Source organism: Eublepharis macularius, chromosome 4, assembly GCF_028583425.1.
Source record: "Eublepharis macularius isolate TG4126 chromosome 4, MPM_Emac_v1.0, whole genome shotgun sequence".
NCBI lineage: Eukaryota > Metazoa > Chordata > Lepidosauria > Squamata > Eublepharidae > Eublepharis > Eublepharis macularius.
In genome coordinates, this window is record NC_072793.1 from 70,421,957 (window position 1) to 70,446,608 (window position 24,652).

A 24,652-nucleotide genomic window follows, 5' to 3' on the forward strand; every position below is an offset into this window, starting at 1 on the left:
GTCTTTTTCTTCAGAGAATGGTCCCTGCTTAGGATTCAGGAAACCCAAACAGCCTTACCAGTGGTTGTCCTACAAAGAGGTGAGGTTCATGTTGTTGTTTTCTCATTGGAACAACACAAAGAAAAAAGGAATAATTTTAGAATAATTCTTCTGGCAGTAGATGAGGGCTGTTGTGGTGTGCTCTTATGAAACACAAAATCCACACCAAGAAAGCCCAGTTTTCCCAGTTAGAGTGAGCCATGCAAACTGAGCAAATCTGCATCTGTTTCTCTTGTGTATAATAAGATGTCCTCCTTGCCAGGTGCTTGTGAAGCAGTGCATGCTGCTATTCTTTGCTACTGGCTTCACCTTTTGAGCTGCTTCCACATGGGGAGTGTGAAAAGGTGCCCCTGTAGAAGTGTACCCCATCATTTTGCCCCCTGCCACTGTCCCTTCCCACTTCCATCTCTGTCCCTCCATCACATGGGAGTACCTGTGTCCCAGGAACCCGTTTCTACTTGAACCATGGTTAAAGGTGCACCATGGGTCAGCTGGGAGTAGAAAAAAGGCCGGGGCCGGGGGAGAGTGGAGCTTGGCTCTGTCATTTTGAAGGTGGAACATAGTTCCTTCTGTCTCCCTGAATTAGCTATGGATAGAGACTCTACATGTCCTGCTCTGCAGCTAGTCCTTACTTCCTTCTTTGAATTAGATCCTATTTAAAGAAGAAAGCCCTGGGAGTTCTATGAGTCTTGCTTGGAATAGCATGTAGAAGCGCCAAGAAATGTGGGTGTATTCTGCATTCCAAATGTGGGGAAAGCCCTGTGTCAAAATAGTCCTTGTTTCCTGAAAAGCTTTGACGCTTCTAGGATTAAAACCATTTATGGATGTTGGTGCTTTGCAGTACTTACATTAATCTAGAAAGTTTTCCTTTTTCATATCATATGCATACTTGAATTGATGCAACCAAGTTTTGACCTTAAATCATGGGAAAAGACCATATTCTAGCTGTTTGGAGGAACAGAGCAGTTTGAAGGACACAGGAGAAACTGTTTGAATGCAATTATCTAATCCATTTACTGTCTTTGAAAGACTACCACTTAGAGTCTCTCTGCACAAAACATCTAGGTGTGTGTTCGTCAAGTGCCAGGAGTTGCGATGTTAGCCAGGAAGCTTAGTTTTAAATGACAGAGCTAGCAGAGATCTCTCCAGAAGGGATAGATTCTCTCAAAGCCCTCCACCGCGTCTCGCATGCTGGATGGTCTCCCCTTCTGGATTCTTTGCCCTTCTGCCCTCACTGCTTAAAACTTTGAATTAACCGGGCCTCAGTTTATAGCCTTTCTCACTGAGACTAAAGGCGGATTATACAGTGTAAGTAAATATGGTCAACAGCTAGGACCTTAGATGAACAATACAAAAATTTGAAAACATCCAATTACAGAGATGAAACAATCCTGAAACAAAGCATTCGTAATTAAACATGACATATTTAACCATGTGGAAACCCAGTAGGAGCATACTTACCATCAACAGACACTATCCACTAATATAGTCCACAGTTCCTGTCCCTTTAATAAATGATTTCTCTGAGTTATTTCTTACAGCACAGCCCATTTTTCTGAGCAAAAAAAAATCCCTCCTGAATAATTCAGTTTTATATAATTTGCCAAAATCAAGAGAGTGGGAGGTTTCCTGATCTCTTCAGGGAGGCTATTCCATAAGTTGGGAACCACCACAGAGAAAGTGCATGCATGGGCACATTGATTTAGCCCAACTGCAGGGTGGTACCTGCAGAAGGCCTTGTTCAGATGGTGGAGCATAGGGAAAGAGGTGCTCCTGCAGATATGAAGGGCTTTGTATGTGATAGTCAAATCCTTGAATTGAGCCTGGTAACTGATGGGTAGCCAATGGAGTTATTGCAGACTGGGAGTAATATGCATGCTCCCTCTAGCTCCTGATAATAAATGAGCTGAAGCATTCTGCACCAGCTGGAGTCTCCAATTTTGGGAGAGACCTTTGTAGAGTACATTAAGATAGTTTAGTCTCAGTGTTACCATGGCGTGAATCCAAGTTTTCAGATCAGCTGTGTCAAGGTACGGGCCATCTTCCAGGTGCATCTGAGATGGGAGAAGGCCTTTTTTGTTGTTGCATTTACCTGTTTCCCTAACAGCAGTGCTGGATCCACTAAAATCCATAGGCTCTAAACCAAGTCAGTCAGGATTAACTGAAGTCCATCAGAATTGGGGGGCACAATGTCCTTCCAGATTTCTGCTTTCCCAACCAGCACCACTTCCTTATTGTCTGGGTTCACTTTCCCTAAGGGTGCCTAAGAGTTCAGCAACTTGAGAAGCACTGGTGAGAAGGAGCGGTAATGTGGGCTTATTCCAGTCTGTTGTTGTTTGTGGGAAGGACTGTCACTGCAGTAGGTTTTCTTTCACTTTCAGGTTGCTGAAAGAGCAGAAGCATTGGGCTCGGGTTTACTCCAACAGGGCTGTAAACCATCACCGAGTCAGTTTATTGGTGTCTTTGCACAGAATCGGCCAGAAGTGAGTTTTTTTTTAAATGTAGTTTAATTCCAACATCAGATTTTGTTCATGTTTATTGCAAACTGTGACTTATTCTTTTCATAATCTCCTTCCAGTGGATCATTTCTGAGCTGGCTTGCTATACCTATTCCATGGTTGTGGTTCCGCTGTATGATACTTTAGGCCCTGGAGCCATTCGTTATATTATCAACACAGGTAAAATAATGTATATTCATTTGAGAAGAAATAGTTTCTTAGAGAGCTGTTCTTGCTTTGTGAAACAAAAGTTCATTTGGCTATTCAAAAAAAAATTAACTCAGAAATGAAAATCCCTTCACTTTTGAATCTCTCGTTCTAGAGTAGTGCTAGAAGATGGAATCAGAGTACCTTGCCCCAATAAATTTTGATTCATTGTCTCTAGATGGCTGCACCTCATACCTGGTAATCTCTTGAGGCCCCAAATGTTTTTGAGCCTGTGGGCACATTTGGAATTCTGACACAGTGTGATGGGTGCAGCAACAAAATGACTGCCACAAAATGGCTGCTGCAGGAGACAGAGCAAGTTACAAAATGGATGCTTCAGCTTACTTTCAGTCACACTGTGAATATCCTTGTGCTGTGGAAGCAGCTTCTGCCAAAGCAATGTTTTTAAAATATGCCCAGCCAATCAAATCTCCAGTGGCCAACCAGAAGCCATGCCTGGGAAAAGCCATATGGCCCACCTACTTTCTAAAAACACTTAATGGGCACCATAAAAGGTATTGGCAGGTACAGTTGTGTCCATAGGCACCACATTGGGGACTCCTGCTCTAGGTGCTCGCTAGGTTATCAAACCACAGTCAAGATAGATTATATTTGAAAGATACCTTTAAAATACATTTTGCTAAATACCAAGTAATAATTTTCTATTAAAATTGTTATAATTTCTGCAGGAAAATCAGATCTAAACATACAAAAACCCATATATCCAACAGAATTCACCTCAGAAGATATCCAAGATGGAACACTAGTTCAATATTAAACTGTTATATATGGTCTCTAGTTTTAGCTTTGTATAGTGTTTATAGGTTCAGGATAACTCTTGATCTGTAGTCGTCTACTGGCAATATGGTACCAGAAAAGTCCACGTTTACATTATGTATTGGCTTTCTGCTTGCAACAATAATTTTATATCAAATAAGATCAATTTCTGTCTTTTTTTCTAAAATGCTATAACAATTGAAACTGCCAGCCAGCATTTCAGGTGAAAACAGTAATAAACAGTTACACTATTTAGAATTTATTTTTGATTTCTGTTCTTCTGTGCTGCTGAAGTTCCCAAATCAACTTTCTTTATAGTAAAATTCCATCCTGAAGTCTTATAAACCAAAAAAAAAGGTACCCATAAAATACCAAACACATGCACAAACTGAGGCTGTGTTGGAAAGGAATAAGGAATTCAAGAATTATTTTCCAGGGCTTTTAAAAAATATATAATTGTCACAAAGAAATGTCAGTTGAGATCAATTATTATTTTAAGATAAGTGTATTAGATTTAAATTAAATACTGGATTTTTGTTTGTTTGTTTAGCTGATATCTCAATGGTACTTTGCGATAAGCCTGAAAAAGCCAAAGTTCTATTAGAGCATGTAGAGAAAAAAGAAACCCCAGGCTTGAAATACATTATTTTGATGGACCCTTTTGAGAAGGATATCAAAGAAAGAGGACAAAGATGTGGAGTTCGTATCCAGTCTATGCAAGAAGTAGAGGTGAGATTCTTTCGTGTTGCTTTAATGTATTTTATCTTATAACTTGTGCACGAACAGCTAACTGTGTTGCACAGAATAAGCATTACACAGTATAAGCAAAAATTATTGCTGTTTTTTCATATTTTTCATTTTTTGTATAAAGTGAAAGCTAATGCAACTCATCTACAATACTGTTGGTTCCATCATACTAACAATGGACCATCAATGATGGCCAAAATAACAAGAAGTAGGTGGTAATTTTTATTACAGTTCTGATGCACGACAGCTCTTCTCTCATTTACCTTTGTTGCTATTATGATGTGACAAGTCATTAAATTGTTACCATTTTATTACATTCTTTTAGGATTGTGGTCGAGAATGTCAACAAGTTCCTGTAGTGAGTATAACTGTATTTTTTCCACCTTGAGCATGTGTTAAACATTTGGCATTGTGGTCACATCTGGGTACTTGTGCATGCCCTGTCTATTTTAATGTGGTATTTGCAGGAATCTTGGCAGCTTTATGTGTCAAGTAGTTTCCAATATTTGCCCATGAAGTAGGTCCTTCTGACAATAGTTGTCATAGATCCCAGTGTTGGAATGGATAGATGGATGGATGACAGCTTCTCAAGAACAGGGTTAAGGAATCAGCATCTTTGGCCATAATCCATCATATTCTTAATGCATGTTTGATGCACTGGAATTCTTTTCAGCATAATTCTGCTTCAGCTCTCATCACCTATCTGAAAAAGCACAAAAGAGTTTAAATGTGTTTACTTGAATGAGATAAAACCCCTCTGATCTACCAGAGACCTTTGCTACCATTGTCTACATTTTGTTGTATTGTTTTTGGAGTACACTCTGTGTAGAAGTCAGATGTTCATTTGTGCTGAGGACCCAGAGAGGCTAAATATGAAATTATTGGCTGTTATTGGAAGATCATGGATTGCTTGTGTCATGTGTACTTTGGCCCTGCATCAGTGCTAATTACATAACGCAGTAGTCAATTAAGAAAATCTGCTGTGCAATAACCAAAATGCCAGCATTGCTTGTAGTATATCAACTTGCTTAGAGAAGGTAAACTTGTAGTCTAAGATGTTCAGTTCCAGGAAACTATTACTATTGCTGCAGCAAGCACTCAAATAAAAAGAGGGAGGGGAAAAGGATATCTGACTTGGGGGGCAGATGACAAGTCAGGCAGCAAATACTGGCTGTTATGAGAAAGCTCAGAGCCAAACTGTGCTTGACTGTGTAGTCACATGTAATACTATCCTAGTGACATCTTCTCCATTGTATGCTCCTTTGCAGCAAACAAGAGATGGGAGAAGGAGGATATTCTTCCCTTGTCAGCTATTTTCCCCCTTGAAATTCATCCTTCCTCCTTTCCCTCTTGCTTTAGAGTTTGGAGAGTATGATGCAGATGAACTGGGGCCAGTCAGAGAATAGAAACATTGTGCAAGTTAAAGGCTGTTAGAGTTGCCACAAGCATGCAAATCAAGGATCTCCATTTTTTCAAAATTAAATTTCTGAATATAACAACATTTACACTCTATCTTATATTCAGTAGTTTAATTTTTTTTAAAAAAAACTGTATACATCATCAATATATCTAATTCTGAACATGGCCAAACCTAAGGCCCTCAGTGGACATTGCTAGGCAACCATGCGAATACTGCCAGCCTTTAAGCCTTGGTTTCTGTGAGTAAAAGGCAGGGACAGACAGGACCCTTTGCAGTGCTGTTTTGCCCTTTAAAGGAAGACTGATTAGGGCCATGCCAGGCAGCAACTATATGGTACCTTGATACCACACAATCTGCATAACTCACCAGGACTGGATGCTTGCTGCTGTCCAACAGTAGGCATCTCACAAAAGCCAGTCTGGTATAGTGGTTAAAGTTTCAGACTAGAATCTGTGAGACACAGGTTTGAAACCACACTCTGCTGTGGAAGGTCACTGGGTGACTTTGGGCCAGTCAAACATTCTCAGCTTAACCTATTTCACAGGATTATTGTGAGGGTAAAATGCAGGAGAAGAGAATGATGTGAGTTGCGTTGGGTCCCCACTGTGAAGAAAGGCAAAATGACATAAAGAAGTATCTCAGTCAGTCTTTATAATCTTGCTATTTTATATAATCTTGCTATAACCAACATTCTTGCTGCAGAAACCTAGTATCATACCTCTATAAACTTTAGGGATATGTTTTATTAAAAGCCCCAACAATAACAAACATCCTAGGTCTTCTGCGACTTCATATCTGTTATTTTCGTGATTTCCTCAATTACTGTTCCCCAAAATTGTTTAAACTAGTGGACATTGACAAAACATAAGTTTAAAATTCTCTTCTAGACACACTTCCTAATTGCTAAATTCTGTTTAGTCTATGTGGTATCGAATACCTGTTTTCTTATAAAAATTCTCATTCATTTTAATACATACTGCTCAAGCATCAACCATTCCTTTATGGAAATTGTTTCATCTACCATATTTTTCCATTTCTTTAGTGTTACAATTTACTTCTAATTAGTTATGCAGCAAAGACAAATAAATGGCTGATAATAAGCTTTTTTGACTGCCATTTGTATACATTAATCTTTCAAATGTAAATTTTGTGCATAGTTGTTGTATTGCTTTTTTAATAAGATTATGTATTTGAAGATATTAAAACCATGTATCTGCTGCATTTTTGTGTAATTTCCATATATGATAAACTCCATTAGAGATAACATACATTAATCTTGTAGTTTTCATTAAGCCAACTGGTCCATGAAGCCATGATAGTATACAAATATTGTATTCAAAAGACTATAACAAGGAGATTTCTGGGCTCAGAAGGTTTCTTGTACTGCTGCAGACATCAGTAGCTCCTTCAGTTAAAGTGTTATTGTAAAGCAAAACATTATAGTTACGAACTCTTTTTATCTTTTTTTTTTTAAAAAAATTTTATTGGATGGTTAACATAACATACATAATGTTATTACATCTTACTTACTAATTATCCCCTACAGATATAGTGTATGCTCCCCACCCCTCCCCTCCCCCTTTCCTCTATTGACTTCCAATAGCACTACAACCCCCGTTTCTTGTTACAAATACTATCTCTTAGTTGTCATTTTAAACTTAATGGTAAAGATTTACATTATGTCTTATCTTACTTAATAACACTCAGAAGACCTTAATTGTCCTTTAACATCCCATCTTTTTTCTAAGTATTTTTTCAATTTCCCCGTCCTCAAAAAATTCCTTTGGATTTTGCTCTCTCAGTTTCCTTGTTAATTTGTCCATTTCCGCCATATATAACATTTTTTGTATCCACTCTTCAGTTTTCAGTATTTCTTGTTTCTTCCAATATTGTGCATACAAAGTTCTTGTCACCGTTATCATATAGTACAGTATTACTCTATCCCTTCTATTAATGTCCTCTAAATGCAAGGATAACAATAACATTTCTGGATTCTCAACTACATTATTTTGGAGTATTAAAGACATTTCAGTACATATTTTAGACCAAAAGTCTCTAGCCTTATCACAAGTCCACCACATATGAAATAGAGAGCCTTCATGCTCTTTACATTTCCAACACTTGTTGGATAGCTGCTTATTAGCAATGGCTAACTTTTTCGGTGTTAAATACCATCTATATATCATTTTATAGCCATTCTCTTTAATACTGGTACATGTTGAAATTTTTAAAGTATTTTTCCACAACTGTTCCCATACATCCATCATAATCTCATTATTACAATTTATTGCCCATTTTACCATTTGAACCTTATTCGTCTCATCTTCACTATACCATTTTAACAATAATTTATACATTTTAGAAATTATTTTATTATTATCCCCAATAAAAGTTCTAATTCTGAGTTTTTATTTCTAAAGCCTGCCTTCCTTTGATCTGATTCAAATAAGTCTTTAATTTGTCGATATTACAGCCAACCGTATTTAAATGGTAATTCTTCATTCGATTTAAATTTCAACTCATTGGTTTTGGTTTTTAATAATTCTTTATAAGTAAGCCATTCATCTCCTTTATATTCCAAATTCGAGTTAATTACTTCTGCTGGAACAATCCACATTGGTTTCTCTTGCTCTATAAATTTTTTGTATTTTAACCAAGTTGACAATAGATTTTTGTTATCTTAACACATTTTTTATTATCTTAAATTTTAATTAATACCTCAGTTTTTATACATTCTTTTTAAAAAAGTTATATGCTTAGTTGTAAATATGTAAGAATTACTATTGCTTAGGGCCAATCTTGATGTTATGTTTGAAATGTGACTGCTACAGAGGGTCTTAAAGTCAGACAACGGCTGTAAGTTTCCCGTGGGAACTGAGTTTCAAAGTGTACAAATTTGTATTCTGCTTTTCTCCCTGGGTAGGAACTGGAAGCAGCTTTTCACATCGTTCTGCCTTCCTTCACTTAACCTTCACAACAGCAACCTTGAGAGGGTAGATTAGTCTGAGAGATTGTGACAAGCCCAAGGTCATCCACTGTGCAAATAAACTCAGTAACAGGTTATTAACTTTTCTTGTGATTTCTCTAGCCTCCCCAACCAGAAGATCTATCAATTGTCTGTTTTACCAGTGGCACTACAGGTAAATCTTAATGTTTTGTGACACTTTCCCTTGTGCAGAATGCTATTTTAGTTCTATTAAAATATGTGAACAGATATCGCATTCATGTAAATGGAAGGAATAATGTATACATTTTATTTTTATATGATCTAATGCATACCACAGGAGGTTTGAAAGACAATTTATATGCAGATTAAAAATTGTGGTGCACTGGAATTTGTACTGAACATCAAGATCAATTTATAAAAAATGCATGTCTGGTTTGTTTGCTTAAATGCATGCATTAGGTTTTGGAAATGAATCAAAATGTTTATAATTACTACTCTGACAATGCCACCCTTTTGGTTTAAGTCAACTTTATTAAATTTTAAATTATTTTAAATATTATGAGCTATAAATTTGCTCATTTTTAAAAAGTCAACCCGGCAGACCATTCCAGCTACTGACAGTTTGTTTTTTGCAGGTTTTATTTTATAATGTTTATTGATCTACATTGCACATGTTGTTTGAGGTGCTGATTGGTGTCAACTATGTGACAAAGTTGTATAAAAATATATAGAAAAAATGTCCAGCCTGGCAGAATGGACACTAGTGTCATATTGCCTACTGAAAATGGATGCCACTAACCAAAGTAACACCACTGGGATACTATGCTTCCTCAAAAACAAAATCGAAAACAAAATAATGGTAATTGAAAACTAGTGATAAAAAAGCACAGTGACAGCCTATTCTGGAGTATTCCTGGTAATTTTGTCACCATCCACCAGTCACCAATGATGCTTTCACATTGGCTCTCAATGAAAGTAATCAATAATATATGGCAATGGCAGGAACCCTGAGATGACAACATTTAATCTATTTCACACTCATTCTTGCACCAAGTACACAAACAGGCTGCCAGGGAGTTCCCATAGCATCTTCCCTTTTACAGAATTCTGTAGCCCAGTACTCAGGAGGCTGCCTATAGGTTACATATTTCCTAGGAGAACAGTTTGTTCTTACTGTTGAACAAAAGCTTTCACATAGCTAATGTTTATAATGCTGTCCAAAACCTATTACTGGTACAATTATGCCTATTATTCCAATGGTCAGCAGACAAAGATACGCGCCCCCCCCCCTATGTCAAACTTGCCTCAGATGTCTTCCCAACAGAAGGGGACAGCCAGACACCAGAGCATCACACCAGACTGTCTGGCCCACTGTCTTATCTCATGAGCATCTTAAGGGTGGTAAGACAAACCCCAACAGCTGAATGTCTTCCTGATGTTCACCATAGCTTCTGATATTGTGATGAGCCAGTCTGTTGTATCCAGTGCAGGGGAATCAATCATAAAGAAAACAGGACTGTGGGATTAATCAGCGGATACTGTCAAGCAACCAAATGAACATGGAAGATATGTTTTGATGAACAAAATTGATTTCAAAACTCTGTGTTTTGGATATTAAATAAGGTTTTATTTTTAAAAAAATATTGCTAAAGCATTCTAGTTTAAAGATAGGTCAGGACTAGTTCAATATTCAGGCCCGTTGAGCATCTAGAGTCCTCCCCAGGCATATGTATTGTGTCCCAGTTTTGATTTGAAGCTGATGCAAGGTAAAGTATCCAGATGGCAGGCTGCCACCATCTGTGCTGCAAATGGAGCCGTGTCAGCGTGCTGTGCTCTTCTTTGCTCTTTTTTGAGATGTATTGTGATGTGCTTTGTTGAAGTAGCAGCGCTGGAAAATGCAGATCCAGTGTAAATCTGCATCACATGGAAGTCAGTGGCTAAATTCCTGTGGATTTTCCATGGATTTAGATTAACCTATAAGGTTTAAAGGCTTGTAAGGAGTTGAGTCACTATTTACTAATGTTACTTAAAATATGTTACACATATTCACACACACCCCACAAGAACTTTTTGTTGTAAACTTTTTGTTTTATTTCAGTAAATAAATTAGGAAACTGATAGGTGCTTGGCCTGCTGCATATAAAAAGTTGGATGAAAATGGTATATATTGGGTTTAAGGGAACAGAGTGCCTTCAGCTTTGTACAGTATTGCCTTTTTAAACCTTGATCTGTGACTGCTACTGGAAATATTTACTACAAAATGTCACCATAATTTCCACATCTCTTCACTTTGATGTATATCACTTTCAATCAAATGGGTTGCAAAATGTCAGAGACATACAATCAACATGCCTGATACCTGTAAGCCAGTATGGACCCCTGGTTCCACCATTTTGATTGCTGATAGTCTGAATGGTGTCTGGGGGCTTGCAAAATTAAGGCAGGACAGCCAAATTGTTGACTATGGATCCAAGTCCCTGAGCTAATTGGTAGTTCGTGGAGATGCTTTCTCCTCACTTTGGTTTATGCCACAGTTGCTTACTGGCAAGTTGTTGCCTTAGTTATCATAGTATCTCATGATCATCTCAGCAAATTCTCTTTGCTGCCACTGTGTTTACTGCTGTGAAACTGAATACCTCTGAACAGCCAGATTTTGGGCTAGTTGCTGCTGCATTTGCACTGTATCTGTGTGTGTCCTAAGCTGTACTGTAACAATACTTCGAGTTAATTTATAGAAATGTCACATAAATCAACTGAACATTATGTCTTTAAAGCATTAAGGGCCAAATTATGTTTTCCAACAGCACTGGGTTCAGACACCAGGAAAAGTTGCAGGGGGGGAGACCTTTTTCCAAAAAAAACCCTCGTCCACTTGTAATAATCCAAAAAAGAGGCAGCAGATCTGATTATAGAGCTCCAGTGACTCACCTACACTTCTCTGGGTAGTTTTGAGCAAGTGTGCTAATATGGTAAAATACTGTAAGTTTATACCTTAAATACTTCCAAATGAACTGCTCACAGGAAATACTACTATCATAGCATGTTTGAGCACTGTATAAAAAGTATTCACAGGGGAACAGCAAGTGTTAGGTTGAAGGTACCTTTGGTATTTACTTGAAAGGATTCTTTGTTTCCTCCTTAAATGAGAAATATTCTCTTTAAAGCAATTTTAATGAAAGCATTTTAAATTGTTTCAAAATACAAATAAGTACTAAACAAAATCTCATTTTTAATTGGACACCTTCTAATCCAGAGATGATTATGCTGCTGTTTTCTGTGTCATTTTTTCCATGTAACACCTACTCCACACTACTACATGTATCTGCTCTGGAAGAACCACTGTGTGGAATATCAAATTTATGTTATGTGTTGCTTTTAATTATTTATATGTAAATATATGATATTTTTATTTTTGCATAGTTGTAAGTTAATTGATTAGATGTAGTGTTTTTAAATGTTTTAAATGGTATGCGATGTTTGTATTTCTGTTATCCGCCCTGAGCCTGCGAAAGCGGGGAGGGCGGAATACAAATGTAATAAATTAAATTAAATTAAATTAAATACATTTATTTTCCTCTTTTCACTGAATCGCAAACTTTTTTGAGAAATTTGTATTCAGTTGGCGCATAGAACATTTTCCTATATTTAGAAATTCAGAGACATAGATATTCTGCTTTGACTACACTTGCATCAGTATTGTATTTTAAATAAATGTAACAGTTTTCCATCCCTCAGGACTATGTTACAGTCTAGAATGGGAAAAGCAAAGAATTTCTAATTCTGTGGCTTGAGAAAATATGAAGTGTTGCTTTGATGTGTTTTTTTTTCCCCTTCAATTTTCTAGGTAACCCAAAAGGTGCTATGCTGACGCATGGGAATGTGGTAGCTGATTTTTCAGGCTTTTTGAAAGTAACAGAGGTGAATATTCTATATTTTTAGCAAAAAAAAATGACAGAAGCCTGTTTCGCATGAGGTATACATTTTGACGCAGAAACTGCTACAAGATGGGTGATATATTTCTTAGGGGCCAGCCTGTTCCAGTGAATGCAGTGGTACTCTTGTGTGATTACAAAATCTACCTTTGCTCTTCCTCACTTGCACCAAAATTACAGTGAAACTCCAGTACAACTGAGGAACTGGCTAAATGAATTGAGAAAAGGAACAGTTTATAGTCCTGGTCTCAACATTACTAAAGACGATTGGAAGTACTATATTTCAGATGGGTTCTTACGATCACTGTAATTTTGATCTGCCAACCACTTAGCACACTTTAACCATCCTTTTATTTAAAAGGGTAGGTATATATCTACTACTCTTCAGCACATTTGTTGTTATGGGCATACGATTTTACGACTGTTGATGTTCTACTTTAATCCTGTTTGAGAGTCCTTGTGACTAATGTGGATTAAAATCACAATATATTTTGAACAAAAGAGAAGACAGTAAGACAAAAGGAAGACTGTTTCTTCTAAAACACTTTGTGATCAGGACAGGACAAGTTTATTAGCTAACAGGATATATTGTTTAAACTAAATGACTAAAATTTTAATAGGCATCTACAACCTCAAGACTGCAAGATTAGTTCATGAGATTTTCAGTTGTTTATAGTTAAATTCTTGTGCTCTTAAACAGCTGTTTGATACTCTGTCCATGGAGAATCATGTATACAGATGATTTTCTAGCATGTCTGGGGAATTTTTATGGTGGCTTAGGCTTAGGCATTGGGAAATGACCCAAGCAATGGATATGATCACTCTGAGATACCCTTTTAGATTAAAGAAGAGTTTAAACAGCGTTTGGTTTACTGAGAAGCTGGGGGGGGGGGGGGCTGAAACAGCAAGGATAACAGCTTCAGTATTGATTCCCCCCCCCTCCAAAAAACCTGTCAAGACAAATCCAACAGAGCTCATATTAGAGTCTGCTCTGTAGCAGAGATGGCAGAAAAGAAACTGTTTTGTATGGTTAGAGGCCTGTTGCATTCTGCCCACAGGAGGGGAGAGAGAAATCACTGATAGCTCACTGTGACTGTTTTGCAAAGGATTTTGCAGATAAAATTGCTCTTATTTCAACTTTGATTCCATATTGGTTAAAATATGTGGGTCCGATTTTCTCTTTGATTTTTTATTTATTCATTGGATACTTTTCAGTTTGTATAGCTGAAAGAATGTGGACAGAATCCTTGGGGAGCTTCTTGAATGGTTGATACTTGTCGTTCCTGGCTGGTTTTAAATTACTCCATAGGGCAGGTGGTAGTTCTTGTAGACTTGAGAGAAGCCTCGGTGAGAATTCCTTGAAAAAGCTTGCTTGATCCATATATTGTAACATATAGTTGTTAAATAGCTTGTGGGACAAGATGGGACTTAGCAGTACCCTGTTTACCACAAGCAGCAGGTTAGAGCAATCATTCCTGAAACAGTACCTTTTGAGATTTACCTTCCAGAAAGGACCACTGCAAAACTATGCTCTCCAGCTCTCATGCAGACCAGAATCATAGCTAATGGTATCAAAAGTCGCTGAGTTCAAAAGAACCAACATGGATGTACCTCTCCTGTCTGTTTGCTGCTCCCCCATCACTCTTGAAAGCTTATACACTGAAAAATCTTGTTAGACTTTAAGGTTCCATGGACTTAAATCCTGCTGCCACTATATGCAGCTGAAACACCTTGTGCAGCTATGGAATACTGAAGGCCAGTAAATATTAATCCCATTGACAGGCCACCAGAGGCCATCAATAAGTTGATGACACTCTGTGCACTTCCCATTTATTTCCCTTTCTCATTTCCATCTGATCCTAGAGTAGGTGGCATGGAAGTCCTCATCTAGAGCCTGAAATCAGCGATGAACTGGGTTGGCATGAACAAACTGAAGTTTAATGCAGATAAATTTGTTTAATATGATAGTAGGTATCAGCGTGTTGAGGGGCGGAACGGCCTTTATCTCCGCCCCTACAGCGTTCCCCAGATGCCTGGGAAAGCCCTGCTGCTGCCACCTCCTTCGGAGAGGCAAATCCCACCCCCCAGCTAAGTGGCTATTGCTGCATTGTCTGTGTTGGATTGGGTTATGAGGGGTCACTCTTGAATTCATTGTTGTTCCTCTATAACCAGGCAGTGCCTTTTCTGGCTTGATTAGTCTATAAGCTTGTTTAAGCCTTTCTTAGTCAGAGTAGTCAGGCCTCAGACATCTTAGAGAAGATTATTGTATGCAGTGTATGTGAAGCTGCCTTTAAAGACCTTTTGGAAGCTGCAGTTGGTCCAGAATGTCAGCCAGGATGCTGAATTATTTGAGGCATATAACTACAAATTTGTATCAATTGCATTGGCTTACAGTAAGCCAGGGAATAGCCCCATGGTGCAGAGTGGTAAGCGGCAGTACTGCAGCCTGAGCTCTGCTCACGACCTGAGTTCGATCCTGATGGAAGCCAGGTTCAGGTAGCCAGCTCAAGGTTGACTCAGCTGTCCAGCCTTCCGAGGTCGGTAAAATGAGTACCCAGGTTCCTGGGGGTAAAGTGTAGATGACTGGGGAAGGCAATGGCAAACCGCCCGGTAAAAAGTCTGCCAAGAAAACGTTGTGATGCGACGTCCCCCCATGGGTCAGGAATGACTCGGTGCTTGCACAGGGGACTACCTTTACCTTTTACAGTAAGCCAAATTAATTTCTGACTCCAGCTGAAACTACTGTTTTTGAACAGCATTTTTACAAAGCCCTAAACTGTCTGGGACCAGAATATCTCAAGAACTGCTTTTTCTCACACAAATCTATCAGGGTGTTTATGTCATCCTCAGAGGTTCTGCATATGAAGGGCCTTGTTTTGCATTGCCATGTCTATAGAATGTTCTGCCAAGGAATGATTGTCTCTCTTTCTCAGTATTTGTGTTTGGATATTAGATTAAAATGTATCTGTGTACATTTATATCCCCTTCTCTCCCTATCAGGGGACTCAAAGCAGCTTACAAAGTAATGCAAAAAGACATACAGGCAAACACACATGATGTTCCAACATCCTGGGTAGTTCTGGTTTCAGTAGCCTCGCTCATTCTGAGCCGCAGGTGAGATGAGCTATGGGACAAGAGCTCTAAAGTATCCTGCTAAAGGATCAGGCCTCTGGCCCTGTCCAGGCTAAATACCTGTAACAGGAGAAAACAGCCCTGGTCTTCTTCAGCTGGCCCAAAGGATGTTCCCAACAATCCTCCTCTGCCCTTTTGGACCTGCTTGCTGCTGTTGTCTGACATAATTTTCACTGTGGTCTGGTTTTCTTCATTGTGATTTGTACTTTCTGCCTCTCGTTTATATGTTTTTTATTGTACTGGCTTGCTTTACTCTTTGATTGTTTGATTCCTCAGATAGAAGGGTGGAATAAAAATATGTTAAAAAGTGTCCAGAAAGGTATCTCCTGCTATATTTCCATTTATTAAACAGGTGTGTAATGGCATTGGAAGCCTCTGTGGAGTGGACAGGAGGGGGGGAGCTGGCAAGCTTATGATCTAATCTTGTATTCTTGTGAGTGCCTTCTAATGCTTTCAAACCTACTTGGACATCATGGTAAAGCCATAGGCATATGGAGCTTGCAAATCTATGTAGGGTTAGGCACATTTGAATGCCTGGAGATTGGACACCTCTGCTGGAGACACCTTAAGTCAATGAACTATGCCTTGTTTTGGAACATCACTGTCCAACAGAGGTGTCAAGGACAGACACCATAATGCTACCTGGAATGGAAATTTTGATTTGGCAGCCCCAGCACATCGGTGAAAGGGCTTACTCATAGCCCAGCTCTCAGAACACACATTATATGTGATGGAGAGGGCTCTCTACATACATCCTTGTGTTTCTCACCACTCCTGCTAACATAGTTCCATTGGTGTTGTGGCCTAACGCATTACTTCAAACACTGTTCTCTTTTCTCGCTTAATAATCTTTACCCCTTTTGCTCCTCTTGGTGCCATTTTTCTTTTTATTGTTTTATGACTTTCTTGTTGTGTCTTCCTGTCAGTGTTTCTTTCCTTTCTGTCTCCCATGCCCTTCATCTGCAGAAAGTGATCTTTCCGAGACAGGACGATGTGCTCATCTCCTTCCTGCCTTTGGCTCACATGTTTGAAAGAGTGATACAGGTAAGAAACCTGTCTGGACTGACCCGGGCCTTGCGGGGCTCCTTGTTGTTTTTTTTTCCAGAGTCAGTGGTCTCCTACATATGAGGATGTACACATATCCTATTTGCCTTTAGCACACATGTTTGAGAGAATGGTACAGGTAAGGTCTCAGTGTCAGTGGAAGTCAACTTTTTATCCACTGATAAATAAATCTATGACACTACTATAAAAATAGAACAACTTGTACTTTACAAGTTCAATGGCCTTTATATTCCTTTTAAGTTTCTACATGGGAGGGGGACTATTCATGTCATAGGCATAATATTTCTTTATAGTACTAAAACAAAGTACTTGCCTGCTAGAGACAGTCTTCCTTAAACATATAGTTCTATAACAGGGCTACACCAACTTCTGCAGCTCCCAAATGGCCTGCTAGACCTGTAAGGGGCTTCACAGGTTGGATGTCATCTTGCTGTCCCACAGATTTCAACTAGTAGTGAAATTTCATGTGGAACAATCCTTTTCCCCTCTAAATGATGTCAATAGAAAATAGAACCTTAGCCCATTTAATGGTATCTAGTGTAATTCCAAAACTATATACAAATAGAATTGTGTGTGGAGCTTTGTGTAGTCTTTTGATTAGTCCAATCTGGGTATGGTCCAATCTTATTAAACAGTGAATACATTTCTGAGGAAAAAGTATTGAAACTGAATAATTTTAGATGAAGAATTCAAACTTTCACATAGCTCACATTTTTGTTTAAGTCGATATTCTGTTGAGGGATACACTCTGATGCCCTGTCTGCCAAATACACAGTTTTCTTCAGTAAATATATTTATTTATTTATTTATTTATTTATTTATTTTATAGCCTGCCTGTCTTGTTGAGATAACAGGCCATATGATATCAGACAGCATAAGACAGCCAATAAACAATGTATTAGGACTTGGATTACAACAATTAGAAAAACATTTACCATGGTTCTTATATACAAACATGGAATATAGGCAAGATGGTTGTATCAGACATTGCCTATGAAGTGTTCCTTGGCAGCAAGTATCACATGATTGTACAGATTGGTCCACTGACATAATAAGGGCACATTTATTCTGTAAATGTCATTGGAAATTTGACAGTGTTGTTTAATTCAATATTTTGTTTTGTTTGACATTGTTTCCAGCGTCATTGGAAAATCCAAGCCTTTCAATACTAATATGTTGTATTTCCATAAATACTACCCAGGACTCATTCTGCTCCCTCTGCAACAGCTAGCACAGTAAATCAACTTCATAGAAAGCCTCCTTCTTCCCAGTCTACTCAAGTATATGGTCTAGGAGGACCAATATAGGCTGAATCACCCTGCACATCTGGAATGTGGGGATCAAGAATGCTGAAGCATTATTCTGAATCTCTAAATTAAATCTATAATGTATTTCCGTATAATGCTTTCATTGCCACAGACTACTTACGTGCAGAAGCCTTTGGGCATGTACATAACAGTTACTGTACATAATCTTGGTGGTGCTTTTACCAGACGCCAAGTGTGTCCATAAATCTCCTTTTCATAGGCTACATTATCTACACAAATGTGTTTATGAGGAAGGGGGGGAGCTTTTACTGAATTGTAAGTAACTGAGAGATTAATAAATAACTGTATCGTTAAGAATATGGGCAAGAGGAATTGTAGCAATATATGTAATTAAAGCCCAGAAATGAATTTCTTTTCCTTCTGCATCACAGTCTGTAGTATATTGCCATGGTGGAAGAATTGGATTTTTCCAAGGGGACATTCGTCTCTTGTCTGATGATATGAAAGCTCTGCGTCCAACTATCTTTCCAGTTGTACCAAGACTACTAAACAGGATGTATGACAAGGTAAGCTTTATTATTGGTGATTACAAGACTCAGTGACAATCTAAAGAAATTACCTGTATAGAGAAATGTGTTTTGGAAAACTTTCATTTTTGCTGTGTGACTTCCTGTGGTGCTGTGTTCCATAAACCAGAGAGAAGCTTGTTCAGTACTGAATGTTACATCTGAAATGCACAATGAGCAGATACACTGTAGCTAATTTGCACATACTTTCTACACATAGTAAAATAGATTATGGTAACTGGCTGGTTGGAGAGGTTAAATGTATGACATAGCCCAAGGAAAAACTGATGTCTGGGTTCAGAAATCACAAGAGTGAGAAAAGAAATAATTAATTCGGTCTCCATCATATTCACTTCTTAAATTAAGAAAATGGACAAGGATTCTTGAAGTTTTCTGAGAACAAAAAAAAGCTTGGTCATCTGATTCATCTTAATAAGTGGAACAAAGATTTTACTATATGTCAGGTACAGACGTGTCACAAAATGTGCAATAAACTAGTCATCTCAGTTCACATATTTGTGGGCAACATACAAATGCTTTGAGAGTCATACTTGTCCCTGGCCCATATGGTGTCACTGCCTTTGTCTAAATTTAATTCTAAGTTTGGACAGAATAAAATAACACAGACTGTGGGACCTGTGGATTCATCTTCTGTTGTGTTCAAATTCTGTGAGTTTAGAGCCTTATTATACTTTGGGAGGGTATAACACTCATAGTCTGATTGTAATTGCTGAAAAGTCATGGTCTGATAGTATACTCACGTATTTATTTAAAAAGAAGGTAACTTGGTAACAATTATACTATCCAGAAGTTACCCGGCTGAGCTGACCATGTTGTAGGGGGTCAGATACATTGGAAAGTATCAACATCTTGTTTGTTACCTTGCCACTGGATCACCATCAAAGGGTATCAGGGCATACATAGCAGCTTAGGCATGCTAAGCCTGTACTTCTCCACTGAACTGTGATTCCCAACAGGACCTGTTTGGAGCAGGCCTATTGAATTGGGATCCCTGGGATTCCATGCATGATGCAGGAGAAGAGAGAAAGGGAAACATGTCACAGGACTGATATAACCAAAGCCTGTGGCGGTGAGGTCAGGGTATTGCTCTGTTTGGTAAGATGCTTGTGGTTCAAGTCCTTTCCCTTTTTTATATAAAGTGGAAGGCAGTAGGAAAAGAGGAAGACCCAAAATGAGATGGCTGGACTCAATAAAAAAGCCACGTCTTCCAGTTTGCAAGATCCGAGCAAGTCTGTTGATGATAGGACATTTTGGAGGTGTTTCATTCATAGGGTTGCCATACATCAGAGGCGACTTGACAGCACATAACACACAAATATACAGAATGTATCGGTACCTGCAGAAGCCTCAATATGTAACCTTCCGCTCCCTTGCAAAAAGAACCAATGTGACAATGTTTGCATTCTCTTTGTTCAATCATTGGTTTTCCAGCAGGATTCAGAGCAATCTGGGTGGCCAGTTGTTGTATAGGCAATCCCCTCTACTGCTGGGTCTTGGGTGGCCTCTGATGTTGGGAGGTGGAATCATTCCTGGGAGCATGATTGTTCCTTGTATGGAGAAGGGGTGTGTTCATGAGCTGGATAAGGTGACATCATTCCTTTGGTCTACTATCACATGTCGATTAGTGCCTTTATATAATGTCTCCAGATTCATCCAAGGTTAGATGGCAAATGATACAGGCATCTCACTGAAGCAAAGGAAGATTGAAGGACTTTGTCCTATGGAAAATGGTGTTAATGGTTGATACACTTTAGAAGTGTTTTTGAATTTCAGTGGATATTGTTGTGCCTTTGAATGAGCTATATTGTCCTAAATGGAATCGTGGATAAAGGCTTATAGTTGAAATGAGGAGTAACCCAGGGCTACCCATTAACTGAACAAATTGGACAGAAACTGAACAGAAGTTCTAAACAACAGAAGTTCAAGACTGAAGACAATTTATACTGAAGTTGGAATTTACAAGTTATCTGCTTTAGATTATTATGGACCTTCTTATTCTTTGTGTGTGGCTATTGTAAATATTGGATATAGAACACTTTATCCTATTTTGTTATTGTGTCTTAAAATTGTTATAATTATCTACTTGTGTAGGAGATATTGTATAAAAGACTTTGTTTAAGCTTTGGTTCTAATTAGTCTGTTTTCACAGTGGTTTGATTATTTTGCTACTACTGCATTGTGTATCCTGTTGGTTATTAGTCGACCCTGTGATAACAACAAGAAGTGTCCCTATTCTGGAAGCAGCTGAGAAGAACTGCTGGCTTCCAGGTAGCTCAACGCGCAGCCTCTTTCAACCCAGATTTAAAGGAATCCTTACTTACAGTTAGAGCCAGTGAACGAGACGTGGTTCAATCAGAAGCAAGATACATCTTTATTGGTCCAGATTTATTCGTAGACTAGCGGTGAATTCATAATAGCTGTTGCATCCTTGCTTGAGGGGGTAAGATGCCGAACAAAGGGAGGAAGAGGACCATCAACTTTTAACACCTTCACAGGAAGCCTACAATAAACTTCTATATTGGAGGGGGGACTACAATTCCCATGAGTACCAATTGTTAAATTGGTACCAATTCTGACTACGCAGATACTGAGGCTTTCTAAGCTGTGGTTACAGTACAGTCCCTGTTTGTAATAAGCCCCGGCTCAAGACTTACCTATGGCCATTGTTTGAGGCTTGCAGGGAGTTGTATTTTATATCATATTTATTGTACTGACTGATGTTGTTGTAACCTGCCCTGAGCCTGCTTTTGGGGAGGACAAGCTAAATATATAATTTATTATTTTTTTAAAAAATGGCAGGGTGGCCACCATTGCCAGGTCTTGGCAGCTCCCAGCAGCCTCTGGACAGGACAGTGTGAGGGCCTTCATTTAAAGCAGCCAGCTGCGTAGTTAAGGCTTTCCTAATGCCCGGAAGGTAGGCCAGGAAGGTACAGTCTTCCTTTGGCTGCCAGCTGGGAATAAAAGAGCCTCTGGTTCTTAGCTCCTCACTTGTAATAATAGCAACAGCAGTTCATTTGTATACCATTATTCTGGACAGATTAGTGCCCATTCAGAGTGGTGAACAAAGTGTTGCGATCCCCACAATGCAGCTGTGGAGCTGGGGCTGAGATAAGTGGCTTACCCAAGGCCACCTGGTGAGTTCGCAGTGGTAGTGAGATTTGAACCAGCAAAGTGCTGCATCACAGCTCACTATCAAACTACAATGCTACACCAACTCTTAATATGTCATATCAACATGCTTATGTTGTGTTTCAGCATTTTTTTCAGCATTGTATCAGATTTTTGCTTGTTTAGTTTCAGCATTGCTTTTTAAGCTGTGTATCAGTTTTTTGCTTGTTTTCAAATTTGTTATCCTTACCCTATTATATTGTTCATTGAATGTGCCAGCTGTTGATTGTATTGACTTATTCCATGTAATCTGCCTTGAGTCACAGTGAGAAAGGCAGGCTATAAATAATGTAAATAAATAATAAATTAAAAATGTGAACGGTCTTTCTGCACCTGTTCCCCCCTGCCCATTCTTGTATAGTTGGCTTGACTTGGGTATCTGCTATATATAAAATGCTGCATTTTGTATTTAAAATATAAACATAATTTATTAAAGAACTAGGCATTTCTCATCAGATGTTACTGTTAAAAAATAGTTGTTCCATCGTTAAAATAGCCCTAAGAATGTTTTTTAGATAGATAGGTAGGTAGGTAGGTAGGTAGGTAGGTAGGTACACACACACACACACACACACACACACCCCAAGCTAATTGCACAATGTAAACTCTCTGGATACTGTAATTTCTAAAGGCTTTTAAGTATTTTGTTTTCTTGTTCACATTTCCCTTAGGAGGGAGGAAAAGAGAAAACAATTTGAAATGAATTGTAGCCAAAGAGCTTTTGTTAGCACATAGTGTTGTAGTTATGATTAATTCAGACAATTAATTATAATGCTGGCATCTGTGGAGCCATTTCTGCTTGTGCTAGTGATAAATTTATCTCCTTCCTTTTAGCTGTGTAATCTTTCCTCATCATCTTGTATTCTATTAGATCTTTAGCCAAGCAGACACCCCACTGAAACGCTGGCTCCTGGAATTTGCTGCCAAGCGTAAAAAGGCAGAAGTTCAAAGTGGGATCATTAGAAATGACAGTCTGTGGGATAAACTGTTCTTTAACAAAATACAGGTAAGGATCTGGAAAAAAACTGATTGTTGTGTGGTAAAACTGACTCTGGAGGTTTTGTAGGGTGTTTTAAAAGACTGTGCAGCTTCTGTGAAATATGTTAAAGCTGTTAGCAGCACCATCCCTGAACAAAAAATAAAGGACCTGTGGGAAACTGTTCTCTGTGACATTCTCTATGCAATGACATCAACATGTTTTATGGACCTAGGATAAATCATCAATATATCTAATTCTCACATTGCTTCATCTGCAGAGAACTTAAATCTGTGGATGTGTGTTCATGTGTGTGTGTTGAGGTGAAATATATGTTTCAGGGGCTCAGATCTTAAAAGAAAATCCATGTATTTGAATCTTGACTGGGCCTTTCTGGTGGGTTGATAGAAAATGCATCATGTGGATCTATACAGTATGTCATTGTTTCATTTTGCTGCATTTTAAAATACTGCTTATGTCACAGGCAAGCCTTGGTGGTTGTGTGAGGATGATTGTAACAGGAGCAGCTCCTGCTTCTCCCACTGTTCTAGGCTTCCTTCGAGCAGCCCTTGGATGTCAGGTATGTTGCACCTGTACTATTCTTTAGAGATATTTTCTCTGCAGGTAGAAATTTACTTTTTTTAAAGAAAAGCCAGATGTGAAATTCTTTCATCAAACATTATAGCTTATTTGAGACTAAGGACCAAAGATGTAAGAAATGGAAACAGTCAAACAGCTATATAAATGCCAGAGCCCATAACAATAAGTATTTCATATTCAACAATATCAGTCCCTTATACAAGTACTAAGCTAAGGATAAGTATCAGTCTGTATCAATATAACTTTTAGCTAAGATTTGTGGAGATGAGCATCAAATAATTAAAGGGACTTATAATCTACCTACCAATTTGAAAGGAGTCCCCATAATTAGATGTCCCTCCTGAATGCATCTTTTTTCCGAGTGTGACGTCATTCTTGTTCTAGGGAACATCCTGAGTCTCTCCTCCCATTTTATTCTGTCAGTAAAAGTTTCCTGCAGCACTGGGAGGAGCACTATAGGACCATAAGCTGTAATAGGCCCTTGCTAAGGCTTTTACTGAGTTACATGCTTCTAAATTTGTTGAATAGAGTTACATGCTTTAAAGTGTTGGCAGAGTATCTACACAAAAATAGCCACACAAAATGATTAAAGAGTAAAGAAAGTTTATTTAGGAACTAACATACTTGATAGTAAAGTGGAGAGACAGAGCTAGATGTCTAGCTATCTATCTAACTGAGAGGGTCTGAGAAGAAGCAGGCTATTGCCCTGGGAATGTCAATCTGGAGACAAGACAAAGAAATTACACTCAATAGAAAGAGATGTGCTGACCTCACATTCCTATCTAACTAGCCCTTGTTGCCCCCTGTAGGGTCTTCTTCTCTTTCTCTTTGTACACCAGACAACATAAAGATCACTAAGTCAATGGCTTAGAAGGATGTTAACTTTGGTTAGGATGGCACTGTTGATGTCTTTCCCAAGCCCTCTATTTTTCATTCTTCTTAATCAACATGCTCTTTCATTCATACAACAATTAATTTGCTACTGTTTGCTATGCCTTGACTATTTCAAATGTTTTCAGATCTGGCCAGGCACCTTGCCCCCTATCTCTCAACCCATGACCTAACGACAGTGATCCATGCAGTGGTCACCTCCAGATTAGATTACTGTAACTCGCTCTATGCAGGGCTTCCCTTGGGCCTGACCTGGAAACTGCAGCGGGTCCAAAATGCTGCTGCTCGTGTCCTTACAGGAATTTCTTTCAGGGCACATGTGACTCCAACTCTGCAGCAGCTGCATTGGCTCCCCGTGGAATTCCGGATCAGGTTCAAGGCTCTGGTTCTGACCTATA

At 38.6% G+C, this 24,652-nt stretch overlaps 1 protein-coding gene across 2 annotated transcripts in view; it reads left to right on the forward strand.

Moving 5' to 3' along the window:
- ACSL6 (acyl-CoA synthetase long chain family member 6) overlaps positions 1-24,652 on the forward strand; it is a 77,969-nt gene that overhangs the window by 39,132 nt on the left and 14,185 nt on the right. The window contains exons 4-14 of one of the 2 annotated variants that reach the window (XM_054976140.1): positions 15-79; positions 2,421-2,522; positions 2,618-2,717; positions 4,072-4,250; positions 4,594-4,626; positions 8,777-8,828; positions 12,480-12,553; positions 16,666-16,743; positions 18,464-18,598; positions 22,659-22,793; positions 23,248-23,343. In XM_054976140.1, coding sequence (XP_054832115.1) covers positions 15-79; positions 2,421-2,522; positions 2,618-2,717; positions 4,072-4,250; positions 4,594-4,626; positions 8,777-8,828; positions 12,480-12,553; positions 16,666-16,743; positions 18,464-18,598; positions 22,659-22,793; positions 23,248-23,343 — 1,049 coding nt within the window. Of the gene's footprint in view, positions 1-14; positions 80-2,420; positions 2,523-2,617; positions 2,718-4,071; positions 4,251-4,593; positions 4,627-8,776; positions 8,829-12,479; positions 12,554-16,665; positions 16,744-16,804; positions 16,883-18,463; positions 18,599-22,658; positions 22,794-23,247; positions 23,344-24,652 lie in introns of both variants that reach the window. The other variant, XM_054976139.1, reaches the window with a different exon arrangement.